Genomic DNA, 16,362 nt, shown 5'->3' with positions numbered 1-16,362 from the left:
GATAAACATTTAAAAAGAAATTTTGCGAGATTTTATTTCACTGAAATAGTTAAGTATTTTGCACAGTGGTCGGAAGTAGAGTAATCTTTGTTTATAATTGTGGCTTGCAATAAAATTACATTTTATTGCAAGTCATTTTATTACAGGGGCCATAATAAAATGTAATTTGATTTTTGCAATAAAATGTAATTTGATAAACATTTAAAAAGAAATTTTGTAAGATTTTATTTCACAGAAAACAATTTAGTATTTTATACAGTGGTCGGAAATAGAGTAATCTTTGTTTATAATTGTGGCTTGCAATAAAATTACATTTTATTGCAAGTCATTTTATTACAGGAGTCATAATAAAATGTTATTTGATTTTTGCAATAAAATGTTATTTGATAAACATTTAGAAAGAAATTTTGCAGGATTTTATTTCACAGAAAGCAATTTAGTATTTTATGCAGTAGTCGGATGTAAAGAAACTACTGTAGTCGTTATTTTTTCCGTAGTTTGTAGTGTAGAGCGCTACTTTTTGAAAGAAATAGTGTAGAAATAGAGAGTAGAATGGTGAGTAGTGCGAAACAAAAAAACAGTAGTTTGTAGCAATTCCTGGCAATCTACTTTTAACGTTAGTTTAATAAAGAAACGAAGTTCAAACGCAAAACTTTTCGAATCTGATTGATGCAAATCTTTCGTGAGCCCATCAACGTACGTAATGAGAATGCCTCTGCTGAGCGTTAGTAAGATCTACGTCTGAATACTCGGAAAAATCGGTGCGAAATCGGTCGAGTTGTTCGTGAGAAATCGAATATTAAATATTTGACTTTTTCAAAATTCGTGTTCTATAAAGCACGTTTTTGTGCCTGATTTCGTAACTTAAAATATCGTCTGCATTAATTGATTATCATATTTACGGTCACCCCCTTAAGCACCCCCTTACGGTCACCCCATTAAGATTGTGTTCCAGAACGGGAAGATCAAAAACTATTCATAGTGGTCCGTTTTTCTTTCTTTTTTCGCTCTGTACTTTATATCTTGGAGGATATAAAAAATTATTGATCACTTAAATCACAAATATTCGATAATTTCCTAGCATTTCTTAAAGCATTGTCTAGGAAAAGCATAGATTTTGAAAGTTAAAAGAACAAATTCGTACAAAGTGCTTCAGAATTAGAAACTACTTCTTGTAAACATGAAATAAACGTCTTAATATCTCCCCCTATTTAACCAAGTCAATTTTTAATTCAAAATCATTTCGAATATTGGTGAAAATTGAGTTTGTCTTCGAAAAGAAACAAAGTAGAGACTGCATTTAGAAAGTAGTTTGTAGTCGGCATATTTAAAAGAAAGTCGTTTTAGTTGTGGCATCCCAATTGCAAACCTCATCCTGGACATTAAACCCCGGTCTTTTACAATGACAGCTTAGAATCTTTATTGCTGAGGCATCACTTTGTACAATGCGCAAAGAAGAAAAAAAAAGGAACACTCTGAATAACTTTCGATTTACTAATCGGATCTTCAGGTACTACGACTCAATCTTAATAGTTCAAGAGAGTGACCCAAAATATGCCTTTTAATAACTGCAGACGATATTTTAAGTCATGAAATCAGACACAAAAACGTACGTTCTCTGAATAAACATTCCTTTTTTTCGACAAATTTGAATTTCTGCTACCCAAAATAAACGAGGTGGCCGTAATCTGGGAAATAGTTTCCCAATAGTTTGGTGAGAAGAGCGGTCTGAAGTTTGGACCCCTTAATGTTAATATTACATTTTGCGTTAACATATATAATATCTATTATATATAATAGATATAATACATATAATATATAGATTATATATATAATATATATTATATATATATAATANAATATTTATATTACATATATTATATATTATATTGCGTTAATATAATGTTAATATACAACTTTTTAAAAAGTTTTTACGCACAATTATAAAGTCCGTTTGTTCAAAAAAAAATTCCCTGCAAGAAACAACTTTAAATAATAATTTTTTTCATTACTTTATTTAATAACAGCCGAAATAGTTTTCAACTGCTAAGTATATGTTTTTTTTTTAAATTTTTTTACTTTATTTAAAACATTAATTTAACGAATGCAATTTTACAAAGCAAAATACAAAATTTAAGAATTGATAAATATTTTGAATATCAGAAAATATTAAAAACAAAGTTTGAGAAATGGAACTTAAAAAATACGGCTTTTTTTTTCTGAAAGATTTTTTATTTTATAACCGTCGTTGAACAGCAGACCGAATTTTCAGTATACGACTATCAATGTTCAACTCCGTATTCTTGTGATTTTGAACTTAATCCAGAAGACAAGGGAACTCTTGGTTCAAGAATTGGGAGAAATTTGCCTTTGGGGAAGACTTTTTGAGGGAACTAACCCGCATTTGCGTTACATAAAGAAGAAAGTCATGTAAACATCCCACGGTTAGTATGACGGCAAAGGAACTTTCACAAATGATCCGTCTACCACTGAGGATATTTTATGTCAGCCGTGTGGTCGATGCAAGTTGTATGCGAATTCGTATCAACCAGCCAAAGCTGGGATTCGAACCCGGTTCACCTCATTGGAAAGAGAACACTCTATCCTCTGAGCCACAACGACTTTTTTTTCGAAAAATTGGTGATTTTTCTAAGTTAAAGCTCTCTGAATCTATTTTTTTTCATAAATTTTGAAATTGAGTGAAAAGAAAATGGTTTGAGAGTTCCAATTTTTCAACTGTCGTGAATAAAAATTGAGTACATTTTCACTTAACACAATGTAAATCATGCCTGAGCCGAAATTAACCAACGTGTTTATACGCACCCAATAATTAGCAACACGTAATGAACCTTTAAAATTTCTATACTACGAAATAGTTCGTTTTATTGTATAGGCTAATAAAACATTCAATACTACATAATGACAAAAATTGTTTGTTCCACACAAAATAAAGAAAATAGAACTCATTTTAAGGAACAGTTGATGTAATACATTTTTAGGGACATATGCTATTGGAAAACGATTAAGATAGCCTTTTTAGTATTACTTTATATCATTCGTTAAAAACGTTATCGTTCGTTATTATATCGTTAAAAAACTGATGAGACCACTTTCCTATTCTAATTGAGTTTGCTTAATTGGAGGAGATGCGTCTTCTCTACGATATCGTGCATAGGCAATATCATTGTCGTTAATGAACTTTATTGTACCTCCCTTTCTACATTAAAAGGCACGCTTGAGTCACATAAATGCTTTATTTTTCTTAAAAACTACCGCTTGTCGCTCTTTCCTTTAAAACCGAAGTCATCGATTGTAAAGGCCATCAGAAAAACATCATGTTAACACGATCAGCCACATTTTGTAAATTATCTTAATTCTTATTGTTAACAATCAGCGCAATATTTCGGTTATGTAAATGAGTTTCGGAAAGGGGTGGCGGCAGTGTCATGGTTTGGTGATGCATCCACCAATCTAATCATGTCTGAGCACGCCCTCTAATGACAACCGACACGCGAAGTGTTATGCCCCGATCTATGCACAAATAAAGTTACAGATAATGCCGTCATTACTAGAAATTATGCTTTATAACGTCATTTTTAAAATGATGCCAAATTGAATCTGATAGGTCCGTTGTATTTTATTCATCACGCGAATTCGTATTCTAAACCCATCGTTAGTTTAACTCTGAAATCGAAATAAGTTTTAATGGAAATTTTAGTTTCTATTAAAGGAAGCACTTTCATTGCGTTTGAATCTCCATCTGAAGCAGCCTGAAGCTTTTATTACCGTTCTTGAACAGCCGACCGAATTTTCAGTCTAGAGCTACGAATGTTCAACTCCGTATCCTTGTAATTTTGAACTTAATCCAGAAGACAAGGGAACGCCAGAGTAAAGTATTGGGAGAAATTTGCTTTCGTGGAGGACTTTTTGAGGGAACTAACCAAAATTTGCGTTACATAAAGAAAAGATTTTCGAAATTTTTTTATTTTAGTTTATAACCGTCGTTGAACAGCCGACCGAATTTTTGGTTTGCGATTAGCAATGTTTAACTCCTTATGTTTGTAATTTTCAACCCAATCCAGAAGAAAATCCCAATTTCTTTAAATACGAATAAATTACATTTTATTCGTACTTAAAGTATTGGGAGAAATTTGCTTTCGTAGAGGACTTTTTGATGGAACTAACTCTCTATTGCATTACATAAAGAGGAGAACCACGAAAACATCCCACGGTTAGTCTGATGGCAAGGGGACTCTAACCCATGATCCGTCTACCACTGAGAATATTTCACGTCGGTTATTGTTGTTATTGTTAATTTACGTCGCACTAGAGCTGCACAATGGGCTATTGGCGACGGTCTGGGAAACATCCCGGAGAATGATCCGAAGACATGCCATCACAATTTATTTCACGTCGGCAATGTGGTCGGTGCGAGTCGGAGGAGGACCTCATTGGGAGGCGAGCGTTCTTTATCCTGAGCCACTATGGCTCAAAACAGGGTATTTGCCGAAATTGAGTTGTCGTTAAATTGGATCGCATTTTCCTCTGACTAAAGTTGTTGTTGTAATTTTAGTTATGTCGCAGTAGAGCTACACAATGGGCTATTGGCGACGGTCTGGGAAACATCCCTGAGGATGATCCGAAGACCATCCAACACAATTTTGGTCCCCTGCAGAGGGGATGGCATCCCTGCTTCGGTAGCCCGACGACCTGCGCCCGAAGTCGAGCACTTTACAATAGAACAGTTTAACAAAGACCAATACCGCACACCCTCGGTCCCTTCGTAAACTGATCCAAGTGGTCAACCACCCGCACACTGAACGCAACCAGTGATGCTTGAATTCGGTGTTCTGCTGGGAACCGTGTCTTACTCTGACTAAAGAGTTGGTTTGTTAGGACGGGATCGCGTAGTTGCGGCAACTGAGCCCCTGTTGACCTATAAGCTCAACTTATGTCATCAGACGCCAAGCTTCGCCAGCAGTTGCCGTTCGAAACACTTTGCCTTGATACCGACGTGCAGATTTGATTGATTAAAAAAAAAATAAAAAAAATTTGAAAATATTTCTAATTTAACGTACTTAAAACCTTCAACGTCCTTAATTTAGAATTACGCATAAAAAATAAATATTTAACGTTAATGAATAGGGACACAATATTAAGATTAGACTCTATGAAAAATCTTAATTATCAGGTGATACTGTTGATTATTGTTTTTACGCAGTTGAAACCGGTTTACTCTTGCTTACGTTCGTGTGTCAATCGGTTAACATTGCAATGCAATACGTTAGAAATAAATACAAATAGGAAGTACATAAAAAAATCTCCTGAATAAAAACCCATTACATGTAAGTTTAAATATAAAAGTATTGCTTATGAACTCTTGCAAAGCATGCAATTATTAAAACACTACAGTGCGTCTAATTATTTGGTCTAATAATTATAATAAACTAATGTAATACTTGATATAATAAATATTCTATATTTATATATCGTCTAATTTATCCAATTGTCGAATTCATATCATATATCGTCTAATTTAACCAATGGATACACGAACGTTAAGAAATGCAAACCGGTTTCTGTCGCATAAAAACAATAAAGCTGTATAATATCAACTGATGATTAGGATTTTACTTTGAATCTTATACTGCAATTAATAATTTGGCCACTGTATGTGTCGCACACAGAGAAATCGAACAAGGCTTAAGGGAAATGAAGAAATTATACACGCTAAAATCACTTAATAAAGCCCACAGAGATTTAAAAATTAAAATATAATTATCCATATGACACAACAAAAAGCACGCAAATCTATTTTATCGGCGAACAACAAATCATTCAATCAAATCACAACTACTCACAAACAACAAACAACTCTCGATAGCAAATGATAAAAAAAGAAGAAGAAAAAAAGCGTGATTTTGGAAGTTAAAATAATTTTCGTTTTGTTCGAATGAGAGAGAATTTGGTGCTTACTTATTCTATTACATGTTTTTAGATTTAAATTGCCCCTTTTAAATAGTATATGAAAGCTTGATTTGGTGGTGTGTTCCTCAACGCCATTTTTTGTTGTTGTTCTATTTAAATTTTATATTATTACAAATATGGGTTTAAATATTTTTTCCACAAAATAAGCACAGTTTTTGATTCATCAATTATATCATGAAAAGTAAACATGGTTAGTGGGCAGTGCTGACCCTTCCTATCATCAGGGCCGGAGGAAGAGGCAGGCAAGGCAGCCGTTCGCCCGGAGAGCCGAGCGAGGCCCAGATTTAATGTTTACTAAATTATCGATTTTCTTCTTTTTTAAAATGTTGTTTGCTTGAAAGATATATTTGCAGGTTTTTATTTCTTATTTATGTATTCTTAGATTAACTCTTTTTTATGGTTAAAAGTTCTCTATGTAAAAGTTTTAATTAAGCTTCACGCTAAGTAAACGAATGGCAAAAACAGGAGTGACCTTTGAGAATGACCACGCGGACTTGTCTTTTTTCATTTAGTCTTAGATTCCTTCTCTTCCATTCTTTAGTGTGTCCTAATGTTAGTTTTATGAAAATATGCAAGATATTTTTTAATGAAATATAATTTTGGCATTTAGGTAAGTGATTTGAAATTTTTTTTGTATTACTTTAACTTACTTTCTAATTAAAGATAAAAAAATTTTAAACGAATGATTTTTTTTAACACTATGTCCCGATTCGTCATTCATTATTTTACAATATTTGGCTTTCTTTCAAAAAATTTTTTGAAAAGAAACTTCCTCAGAAATCGAATTTCAGAATCCACTATTTAAAATTCGATTTCGAAGTAACTACTGCAGCGATTTCGTTCAAATTTTGTAATTTGCCATACAAAAATAATGTTCTTTGAAATGATGCAAAAATTTGTACACCTCACAATTCAAAATTATTTTGATTGTTACTAAATTTAACAATAGAAAAATAAATAAATAAGTGAGCAAATTTTATATGCATGGAATTATCTATGGGTTAACTATAATAAATGCGTTCACTGTGGAAATTCTTGAACTATGGTGAAATATACGTTCACAAAAAAGAATCAACTGTGAGGGGTTTAAATTTTCGACCGCTTTCCTTACAAAACAACTCGGACAATATTTCCCAGATTCCGGATTTTAGGGACAGGAATCATATTCATCATAATCCTTCGAAGAAAAAAAAATAAAGAAAAGATTAGATACTTTAGAAAAAAAAAGATTTATTGAAAAAAGTGCGAGATTTGTTTAGTTGAGATTTCTTTGAGACTTTTATTGAAAAAGATATATTTAAAGACAGTACGTTTTTGTCTCCGATTTCGTAATATCGCCTGCACTAACTAATGATCATATTTGAGGTCACAACCTCAGATCATTACGATTGAGCCCTAGTGGGTTATAGTATAATCATTATATGAAAATTTATTCAGAGCGTTTAATTTTTTTTCTTCTCTTTTTTTTGCGCACTGTACAGTACGCAAAATTAAATACGGACCATCCTGAGTAACTGTTGATCGAATGATCGAATCTTCACGTTCTAATACTCCAACTTAATGGCTTAAGGGGGTGACCACAACTATGATAATTAATTGGTGCAGACGATATTTTAAGTTGCGAAATCAGGCACGAAAACGTACTTTCTCTGAATGAAAATACCTTTTTCGAAGGATTCTGATTTTTGATCCCTAAAATATAGGGGGTAGCCACAATCTGGGAAATGTGGTCCCAATAGTTTGGTCAGAAGAGCAATCCAAAGTTTGGACCCCCTAATGTTAATTTTATTTTTTGTGTATTTCGAAATAAATCGAGAACTTTTTAAGTGAATTAAAAAAAAATTTGCACACAATTTTAAAATTTTTTTATTTAATGATAACTCCATACAAAAACTAAATCTCAGTAAATATTTACTATTTCTTATTGTTTTATTTAGAAATAGTCAAAAAAAAATTTTGTATCTAATTTTTGCATCTGATTTGTATCTAATTTTGCATGTCAAAATACCGAAATCGGTTGAATAGTTGCTGAGAAATCTAATTTAATAAAAGTCGTATACTATTTAATATTTGATTTCTCAGGAAATATTCAAGCGATTTCGCTCAAATTTTGTGCTTAGACTTGTAAAATTAGATACTTTAAAATTATGTAAAAATTTGAGTAGCTTACAATTCAAAAGTTTTACGACTGTTATTAAGCAAAATAATAAAAAATAGTAAATATTTTACTGAAAAATTTTTTTTTTGCATGGAATTGTCTTTGGATAAACGAATTTTATAATTGTGGGCAAAGATTTTTCAATTCGCTTTTAAAGTTCTCAAGCTATGGCGACGCAAAAATACGCAAAAAATGAAATTAACATTAAAGACTCGAAACGGATCGCTCTCCTGACCAAACTATGAGGTCCCTATTTCCCATACTTTAAAAGATACTTTCCAGATACTTTAAAATTATGTAAAAATTCATTTCTAAAATTCATGTAAAGATTCATTTTCGAAATATTTTACACATTTTGTTCTTTGATATATTTATACATTTGTTTTATATATATATATANAGATCTGAACCAATTTTTTCATATATATATATATATATAAATGGTTATTTTAAAGATAATATGTATTTCATTAATATTTTATTTACAAGCGGGATAGGGAAAGGTGTATTAACAATGAGTCGGCAATAAGTAGCAGTTAATTTGCGTATTGACGAATCATTATTGTTCTTTGCAAAACTATTAGACGAACAATAAGTTTCAATGTAAAATCTTAAGTATTAGGTATACAGCTATCCAGCTTTACAACTATCCAGCTTTATTGTTTTTACGTGACTGAAACCGGTTTTCACTTGTTTACGTTCGTGTATTGATAGGTCAAATTAGATGATATATAATATAAATTTGACGATTGGATAATTTAGACGACATATTATAAGAATTTAGAATATTTATTATATCATGTATAATATTAGTATATTATAATAATTAGGCCAAATTATTAGACACATTGTAGTTTTTTAATAGTTACGTGCTTTGCAAGAGTTTGTATGCAATACTTTTATATTTAAACATGCATGTAATCGGTTTTAATTCAGGAGATTTTTTATATACTTCCTATTTGTATTTATGATTAACGCATTGCATTACAATGTTAACCAATTGATACACGAACGTAAACAAATGCAAACCGGTTTCAGCCATCCCTTACATATAATTTTCACAAATAAACTGATGACGGATATTTATTCTATTAGAATTCAATGAACAAATACCACTAGTTGATTTAAACTATTTATGTATTATTTTTTTCCTTGCTTATTTATTGGCCGGGAGAATTGTCTTTACTTCACCGGATTTTTGAGCGTTATTTTGTGAGCAAATCAACTGTTTAATGTGGACCATGCATGGATGTTTGCGAGTACATATCACGTCCGGGTCACCAATGTGGGGATTAAATTATCGACCATGTCAACCTTCATCAATCAAAAGGTACCACAAGATAGAATCAAGCTATCAAGTCTTATATAGTAATGAATTGGTATTTTATATTCATAGTGGTAGTTACGCCACAATATTAAGAGTGCGGTATTTTAGAATCTCCATTAGTTTTTTCTCAATGAATTATGCTAATACAATTTTTCAATCAGCAATTTTTTAAAGATATTTAAATAGTTAAGAGTTACTAGTTTTAAGATTTTTGATACAGTCGAACCTCAATTTAACGTACTTTGATTTAACGAATTCTAAGATTTAACGATTATTTTCTCTGTTCAGATTAAAAGGGTGTTAAAATGCTCACATTTAGCGAATTTTTTGCTTTGATTTAACGAACAACAATCGCTGGAAAAAAATTCGCACAAAAAACTAAAACTTTGAATTTTTCGCTCTTAAAATTTAAAATATTTCACACTCTAATCCAAGTATATAATCATGTGTATGTACTAAGTTTTAAAAGCAAGTAGCATTTAAGAATTTAGATTATTTTTAAGTTGATTTCCTAACGTATTACATGTAATTTTAAGCTCGTAATAAACAATGATAACTTTTTTTTCGTATCTGTATATATAAGTTTATTTTACATTGATAGTTTTAGACCGTACTCTTTACAAAAATTGATATTCGATTTAATGAATTGCTTCGATTTAGCGAACGAATTTGTCTGTCCCAATCATTTCATTAAATCGAGGTTCAACTGTATATATTTACGCAATTAACGTCAAAAGAATTTTTTTGTGTCATCCAAATCGCTTTTCATCAATTCAAGCTGCAACGAGGTTAGACTCTAAAAGAATCTAAAAACTGAGAATCGCGTACGACCCACTCCAAACCACAAATCAAATCATTTTATTGCTTTAAATGTTTAAAAAAAATTTTCATAGAAGCCTATTATCGGGCGCGATATCTCCTGATCTAATTAAGTGACCTTTTTATTTTTTTTAACCTTTTGAATTGAAAGAAGGCGTGGGCAGAAGCTTTTTAATTCTTTGGCAATAATTTCTATTGAAAATGAAACAGTAAAACAATTGAAAGTAAAACAACTAAAGTAAGATAAAGTAAATTTCAACGCTTATACTTATAAATTTCTATGTCACAAAAGATTATGCTCATTAAAAATATTAATTACAATACATATTTATTCTAGAACACTTTAGGTGATATTTTCACTCACTAAACTAATGGCTTTCTTTTTTCAACCTTGAAATCGTTAAGTGCTATTTCATCTTGTTCATATGTTTCTTAAATGGACATTTAGGGCTGATACAGTTTTTATAATTTCCTGGTAGAAAAATTGGAATTTAAAATATAATACATTATTATATTATACAGCGCTGTGTCTCCCCCAACGGGACAATTCAATGAGAAAAATAAGTTATTATCGTTATTATTATTTTTTTAATTCAGTTTCCCTTTCTGAAAGTGAGTTAAGAGGACGCCTTAACACGAGAGAAATTGTTCGTTGCAATTTCTCTTTCACCTCCATGACTAATTTAAAGCACAGAAAAAGTGATTACAGACAAACGTAGAGTAAGCCATGAAATTTCAATTACTGAAAAGAAATTTCTAAAATATCAAAATAAAATTAAATTATACGACGATAACTTAGGATTACGCAATAGATAAGCTCTCTTCCAATAATTTGTTTGCATTTTGATAGTTTGAATGTTTTTTTTTTTTCTCCAGCAATTGAAACTTCATAGTTTACTCTAGGTTTGCCAGAACTCCTTTTTTCTTTCTTTTATATTTTAAATTGATAATGGAGGGCAAAGAGAAGTTGCGACAAAAAGTTTCTCCCGTGGTATTGCCTCCTCTTAAGGGCGCCGTTTTCAGCATCACCTTGGGAGGTAAAACTTCTCCTGCCTGTACTGCCCTATCATGTCCATAGAGTTGATTCTACTATCTCAACTCTATGATCATGTCATGAAATAGGAGAGCTTTCACCATCGTGATGCAAGTGCTTTGTAATCTATGCATAACCCAGCTTCATCAGTAACAATAACCAATTTGTTGCTGTTTTACTTTAAATTGATATTAGTACGTAACTGAAGAGTTCAGTTAACAAGTTTAGGAAGTGAATTTGAGAAAACTATGCGTATCAGAAAGTTCTTCAATTCTACATATCTGAGTTTGTATATATATATATATATATATATATATATATATACTAATTTTATTAATAAAGTAATTAATTTCACTTAAATTTTAGTGAAAAGTTGTAACATTATAAGTGNCCACCCTGTATATATATATATATATATATATATAAAGGCAAAATTAATGGTATAATGGTACTAATTCACTTAGGGGAAAGGTAAAAAATCGCCATACTATTATTGACGACAATGATGCTTCAGTATTGATAATATGTATTGATTGAAATAAAAAATAACATATTACAAAGAAGTAAAATTAATGGAGAAAAGATACCCATTTGTTTTGGAGATATTATTCGCCATATTAATATTGATATCAATGTTTAATTAATATTGGTAATATGTATTAATTGAAATAAAAGTAAAAGTCATCTGCAAGTAAAAAAAAACAAAGTTGATGGAGAAAAGGTAAATGGATTAAAAGGTTAAAGGTCAAGTAATACGTTCCCACTAATTACCACCATGTGTTTGACAATGGAAGTCATTCCATATTTTCTTAAGTCGAGTAATTAATTGGAATGGACAGACCATACCAATTGACTGCCACAGACAAGCCCAAGCAATGATTTCTCCTTAAAATAGTAGTGCGCAGACAATGTTGCCAAAGACAGTACCTTCCTGAAGGTTAAATAAATGAAAGTGAAATTTTTTTAAAAATACAGAGATAATACTAATACTATTTTAGATCATTTTTAGAACTTCTATGGACTCAAAACAAATAAAGTTGTGCTGTTTGTGGCTTAGAGTCGTTTAAAAATATAAATTTGTCAGCTTTTATAATTTTTTAAATTTAATTTTATTACCATTTAAGTGGATGAGAAATAATTTAGTTGATACTAAAAAATTCCTTTAATATTAATTGGACAAAAAGATATTTATCTAAAATCTAAAAACAGATAATTGGATGTTGATCTTGCATTTACATGAGTCAAAAAATACATTCGAATACAGCAAATATATGACCATTTTATACCATATTAACCATATTTAACCAATAACCCAATGCACCATTTCAACCATATTTAGCCAAAACTAAATAAAAAAGCGTGAAAGCATATTTAGAATTATCCTTTCAACAGATTCAAAAGTTAAAAATACAGAGAAAAAAAATTTTTTTTTTAAGAGCAGAAGAAAAGTTAGTAATAATTAAAATGTTATTTAAAAATATTTATAAATTTAGAAAGTAAAAAAAAAAAATGAAAATCCGAAAAACAAAGTTAGAAGAAGATATAATCTCGTTGTCAGCTCACACGATTATATCCGCAAAAATGAGTGCTTTCTAATCTTGTATTTATATAACTAAAGCAAAATATATCAATGCCATAGTATGAAAAGTACCAAAAAAATTGAAAAGAAAATGAAACATGTTAAACAAAAAATGCAATATGAAACATCTAAATCAAAGAATACAGAATACAGAAAAGAATTCAAGAAAAATACAGAATAAAACAGAAAATGTAAAAAAGCGAGTAACGAATTCAAATGTACTTCCACTTACCGGCATCGTGCGAAAATGAATTAAATTATTTTCGTAACAAGTTTGCCAGATTTTAAAAAATATGAATATGAAAAAAAAAAAAAAATATGAAAATAAAAGCGTAAATAGAGGATAGTGGGGCGTATTTTATGTCGCGTTCTTATTGAAGTAAAGAACCGTATTTGATTTCTTAGTCACCTAGGAGGTGCTCCAAACTGGAAATAATAATATCACACTGGATAACTCAAAGTTTATAATTAATAAAAAGTTGAATTTTAATTATAAATTTTAAATCTTATAATTTTTAGAGAAAGTATTGACCAGTATTTTACTTTAAAAAAAATTTTTTTTTTAAATATTAGAAGATTTTTAGCTACGGATTTGCACGTGGTAAAAATATAAATTTAGTTAGCAATCAAATTTTTAATAAATTTATTAATAATTATAAAATATAATTAACTCAACGATTTTACATTGAATTTAATTACACTAGTTAGATATGCATTATATTTTTTTTAAATTTAATTTTGGAAAAGTTTCTTTATTTGCTTTTTTGGATGATTCATTCATTTATCATTCCTTCTATAGATAGATAGATAGATAGATAGATAGATCGATAGATAGATAGATATAGATATATACACGTCACTGTAGTTGCCACCAAACATTTGTTTTGTTTTTCAAGTCATGAGTTTCCTTTTTTTTTCTTTTGAAAAGGGTATTCGACAACATTTATGTTACTTAATTATGAATTAATTTATTTGAAAACTTGCAGTATCTTCAAATAAATAAATAAATAAATAAAATAAAGTGAAGCAAGAAACTTAGTTTTTATGAGTATTTATATTGTTGCAATCGAGTGTCTTGCATACAATGCTTCATTAGAAATCATAGATGGTAAAATTTAGGTATTTTTCCCCTACACTTGGAAACGAAGGAGACGGTTTATATTCATTAATGCACACAAAATGGACACATTTTCCTGACGGTTGGATCGCCATCTGCTTTAAGAGTAGCAAGAACTCGATTTAAAAAGCGAAAATAAAAATATTCCGTAAGTATCCCCTAAGATCTTCAAAACAAAATTTTCAATTTTTGATGCTTAAAAAAATTGAATAAATAAAATTTTAGAAATGGTGTTTCCTCACTATTTTCTCATTAATATTTTCGCCTTCCAAGTTTCGTCTCGTTTCCTTTCCACTTCTTCACAAATTTTCCCCGTTATTCTTTTTTTATAATCCTCAACAGATGGCGATCCTTTAAGGAAAATGTGTCCATTTTGTGTCCATTAATGAACATAAACAGTCTCCTTCATTTCTTTGTATCAAGTGCAGAAGAAAAATTATCTAAATTTTACCCATCCCCTCTGCAGAGGATCAAAATTGTGATGGCATGTCTTCGGATCATCCTCAAAGATGTTTCCCAGACCATCGCCAATAGCCCATTGCGCAGCTCTAGTGCTACGTAAATGAACTACCACCACCACCTAAATTTTACCACTTATGATTTCTAAAGTAGCGTTGTGCGCAGAAAGCTCGATTGGAGCAACATAAATACTTATAAAGTTTCTTGCCTCACTTTTTATAAATTTCTTAAAATTTTATTTGAACAGATTGCAAGTTTACAAATAAATTAATCCATAAGCATTTTACCCATAAGTACATGCCTTGAAAAACAAATGTTTGGTGTCAACTGCAGATATATATAGTATATATATATATTGATTTTCAAAGCCACTTAACTTTAAGAGAGCCCTTTCCCTTTTTGCTTGCATTTCGAACGAAAAATTCTGACAAAATTAGCTGATTTTATCAATAGCAAATTGAACTTAAGAAAGCATGTGGTAATGTGTGTTAAAACTTACTTTTATAATAAATGCAGCGATAATTTTATACATAAATTTAGCTGTCATTAGTTGAAAATGTATATGTAGCATGATAGTGTAACACTGGATAAGGTTTTGCTCAATTCTTGCCTTCTATACAGATTTCTTTTATGGTTAAGAGTTATAAAATAAATAGTAGATACTAGTTTACAAGATAAAGGTGTATCATTTATTTTTTAATTATGTCTAGTGTTTATGAATTTAAAATCTGTTTTGTGTTGTTTAAGTATTTCATAAGGTGATTTTCTATTTAACGAATTTTCCATATAACGAACTTATTATCGGGATTTAGCTACTTCGTTAAATAGACTTCTGAAAAGCATTGTCGACTTATACGCTAAAAGGAATGATAAATGAATGTATCATCCAAAAAACAAATAAACAATTTTTTACCAAAATTTAATTTTAAAAAAATGCATATCTCCCTACAATGCATATCTAACTAGTGTAAATAAATTCTATATAAAAATTATTGAGTTAATTATGTTTTATAATTATTAATAAATTTAACAAAAATTCCTTTGCTAACTAAATTTATATTTTTACCACTTGCAAATCAGTAGCTAAATATCTTCTAATATTTGAAAAAAAAAAAAAAAAAAAAATTGATAAATGCTAATATTTTCTCTAAAAATTACAATATTTAAAATTTTATAATTAAAATTCAACCTTAATATCTGTACCTTAATGTGTGTAACCTTAATGTGTACAATATATCATGAAAGCAAAATAAATAAATAATATAAAAAGAAAGAAAGTAAAAATGTCCCTTACCTGTGTTGAAGAAGGTGGATATGCATAACCGAATTGTGAATAGGACATTATTCGATTTGGACGGATTAGTGGGGTGTGTAGAAAGGGAGATCGGCCTCACAGTGTCATCATTCGGCCTTTCTTGAACCGATCCTCCAAAAACATGGCGATCATCGGTCAAACATTCCGTTATTCCAACTGTATCCCTAAAATCCGAAGCAAAGACCTCGTGGATGTAACCAACTTTCCCCATCGAAAACCACGCCCATCTTCAGTATGATTGGGCGGTGAGACACGCCTCTTTTGTTTCCATAGCAACCATTTCCTAAAAACAACAACAATACAGAGTAAAGAGAAGAAAAAAGAATTTTTTCCCCCCTTTCTTCTTTTTTGCCAGCTGGAATATTGATTACAAAGTGAAAGGAAACAGGCTGGACTCGATCACCTCAAACAAATATGAAATTTTGTCCATGGAAAAGAATCAGAGTTCTTTTTTTTATTTTATGAGATTTTTCCTATTTGTCGAACAAAGAGAGAGACATTTTAAAATAAACAAATAAACTAGAAAAGCTCTTTCTGAATATCATTTTGTGTTTTCGAATGTTGTTT

The 16,362-nt window shown here is 30.3% G+C and overlaps 1 protein-coding gene across 1 annotated transcript in view; it reads right to left on the bottom strand.

Annotated features, from left to right (window-relative positions):
* Positions 1-16,000, bottom strand: part of LOC107452260 (Iroquois homeobox protein 6a) — a 78,371-nt gene extending 62,371 nt beyond the window's left edge. Inside the window, exon 1 of the mRNA XM_016068621.3 lies at positions 15,775-16,000. Coding sequence (XP_015924107.1) covers positions 15,775-15,822 — 48 coding nt within the window. The 5' untranslated portion in view covers positions 15,823-16,000. The remainder of the gene's footprint in view (positions 1-15,774) is intronic.
* Positions 16,001-16,362: the final 362 nt, after the last annotated feature.

Source organism: Parasteatoda tepidariorum, chromosome 6 (assembly GCF_043381705.1).
Source record: "Parasteatoda tepidariorum isolate YZ-2023 chromosome 6, CAS_Ptep_4.0, whole genome shotgun sequence".
Lineage (NCBI taxonomy): Eukaryota > Metazoa > Arthropoda > Arachnida > Araneae > Theridiidae > Parasteatoda > Parasteatoda tepidariorum.
Note: the sequence above shows the minus strand (reverse complement) of the source record. Positions and strands in the feature narration are given on the sequence as shown.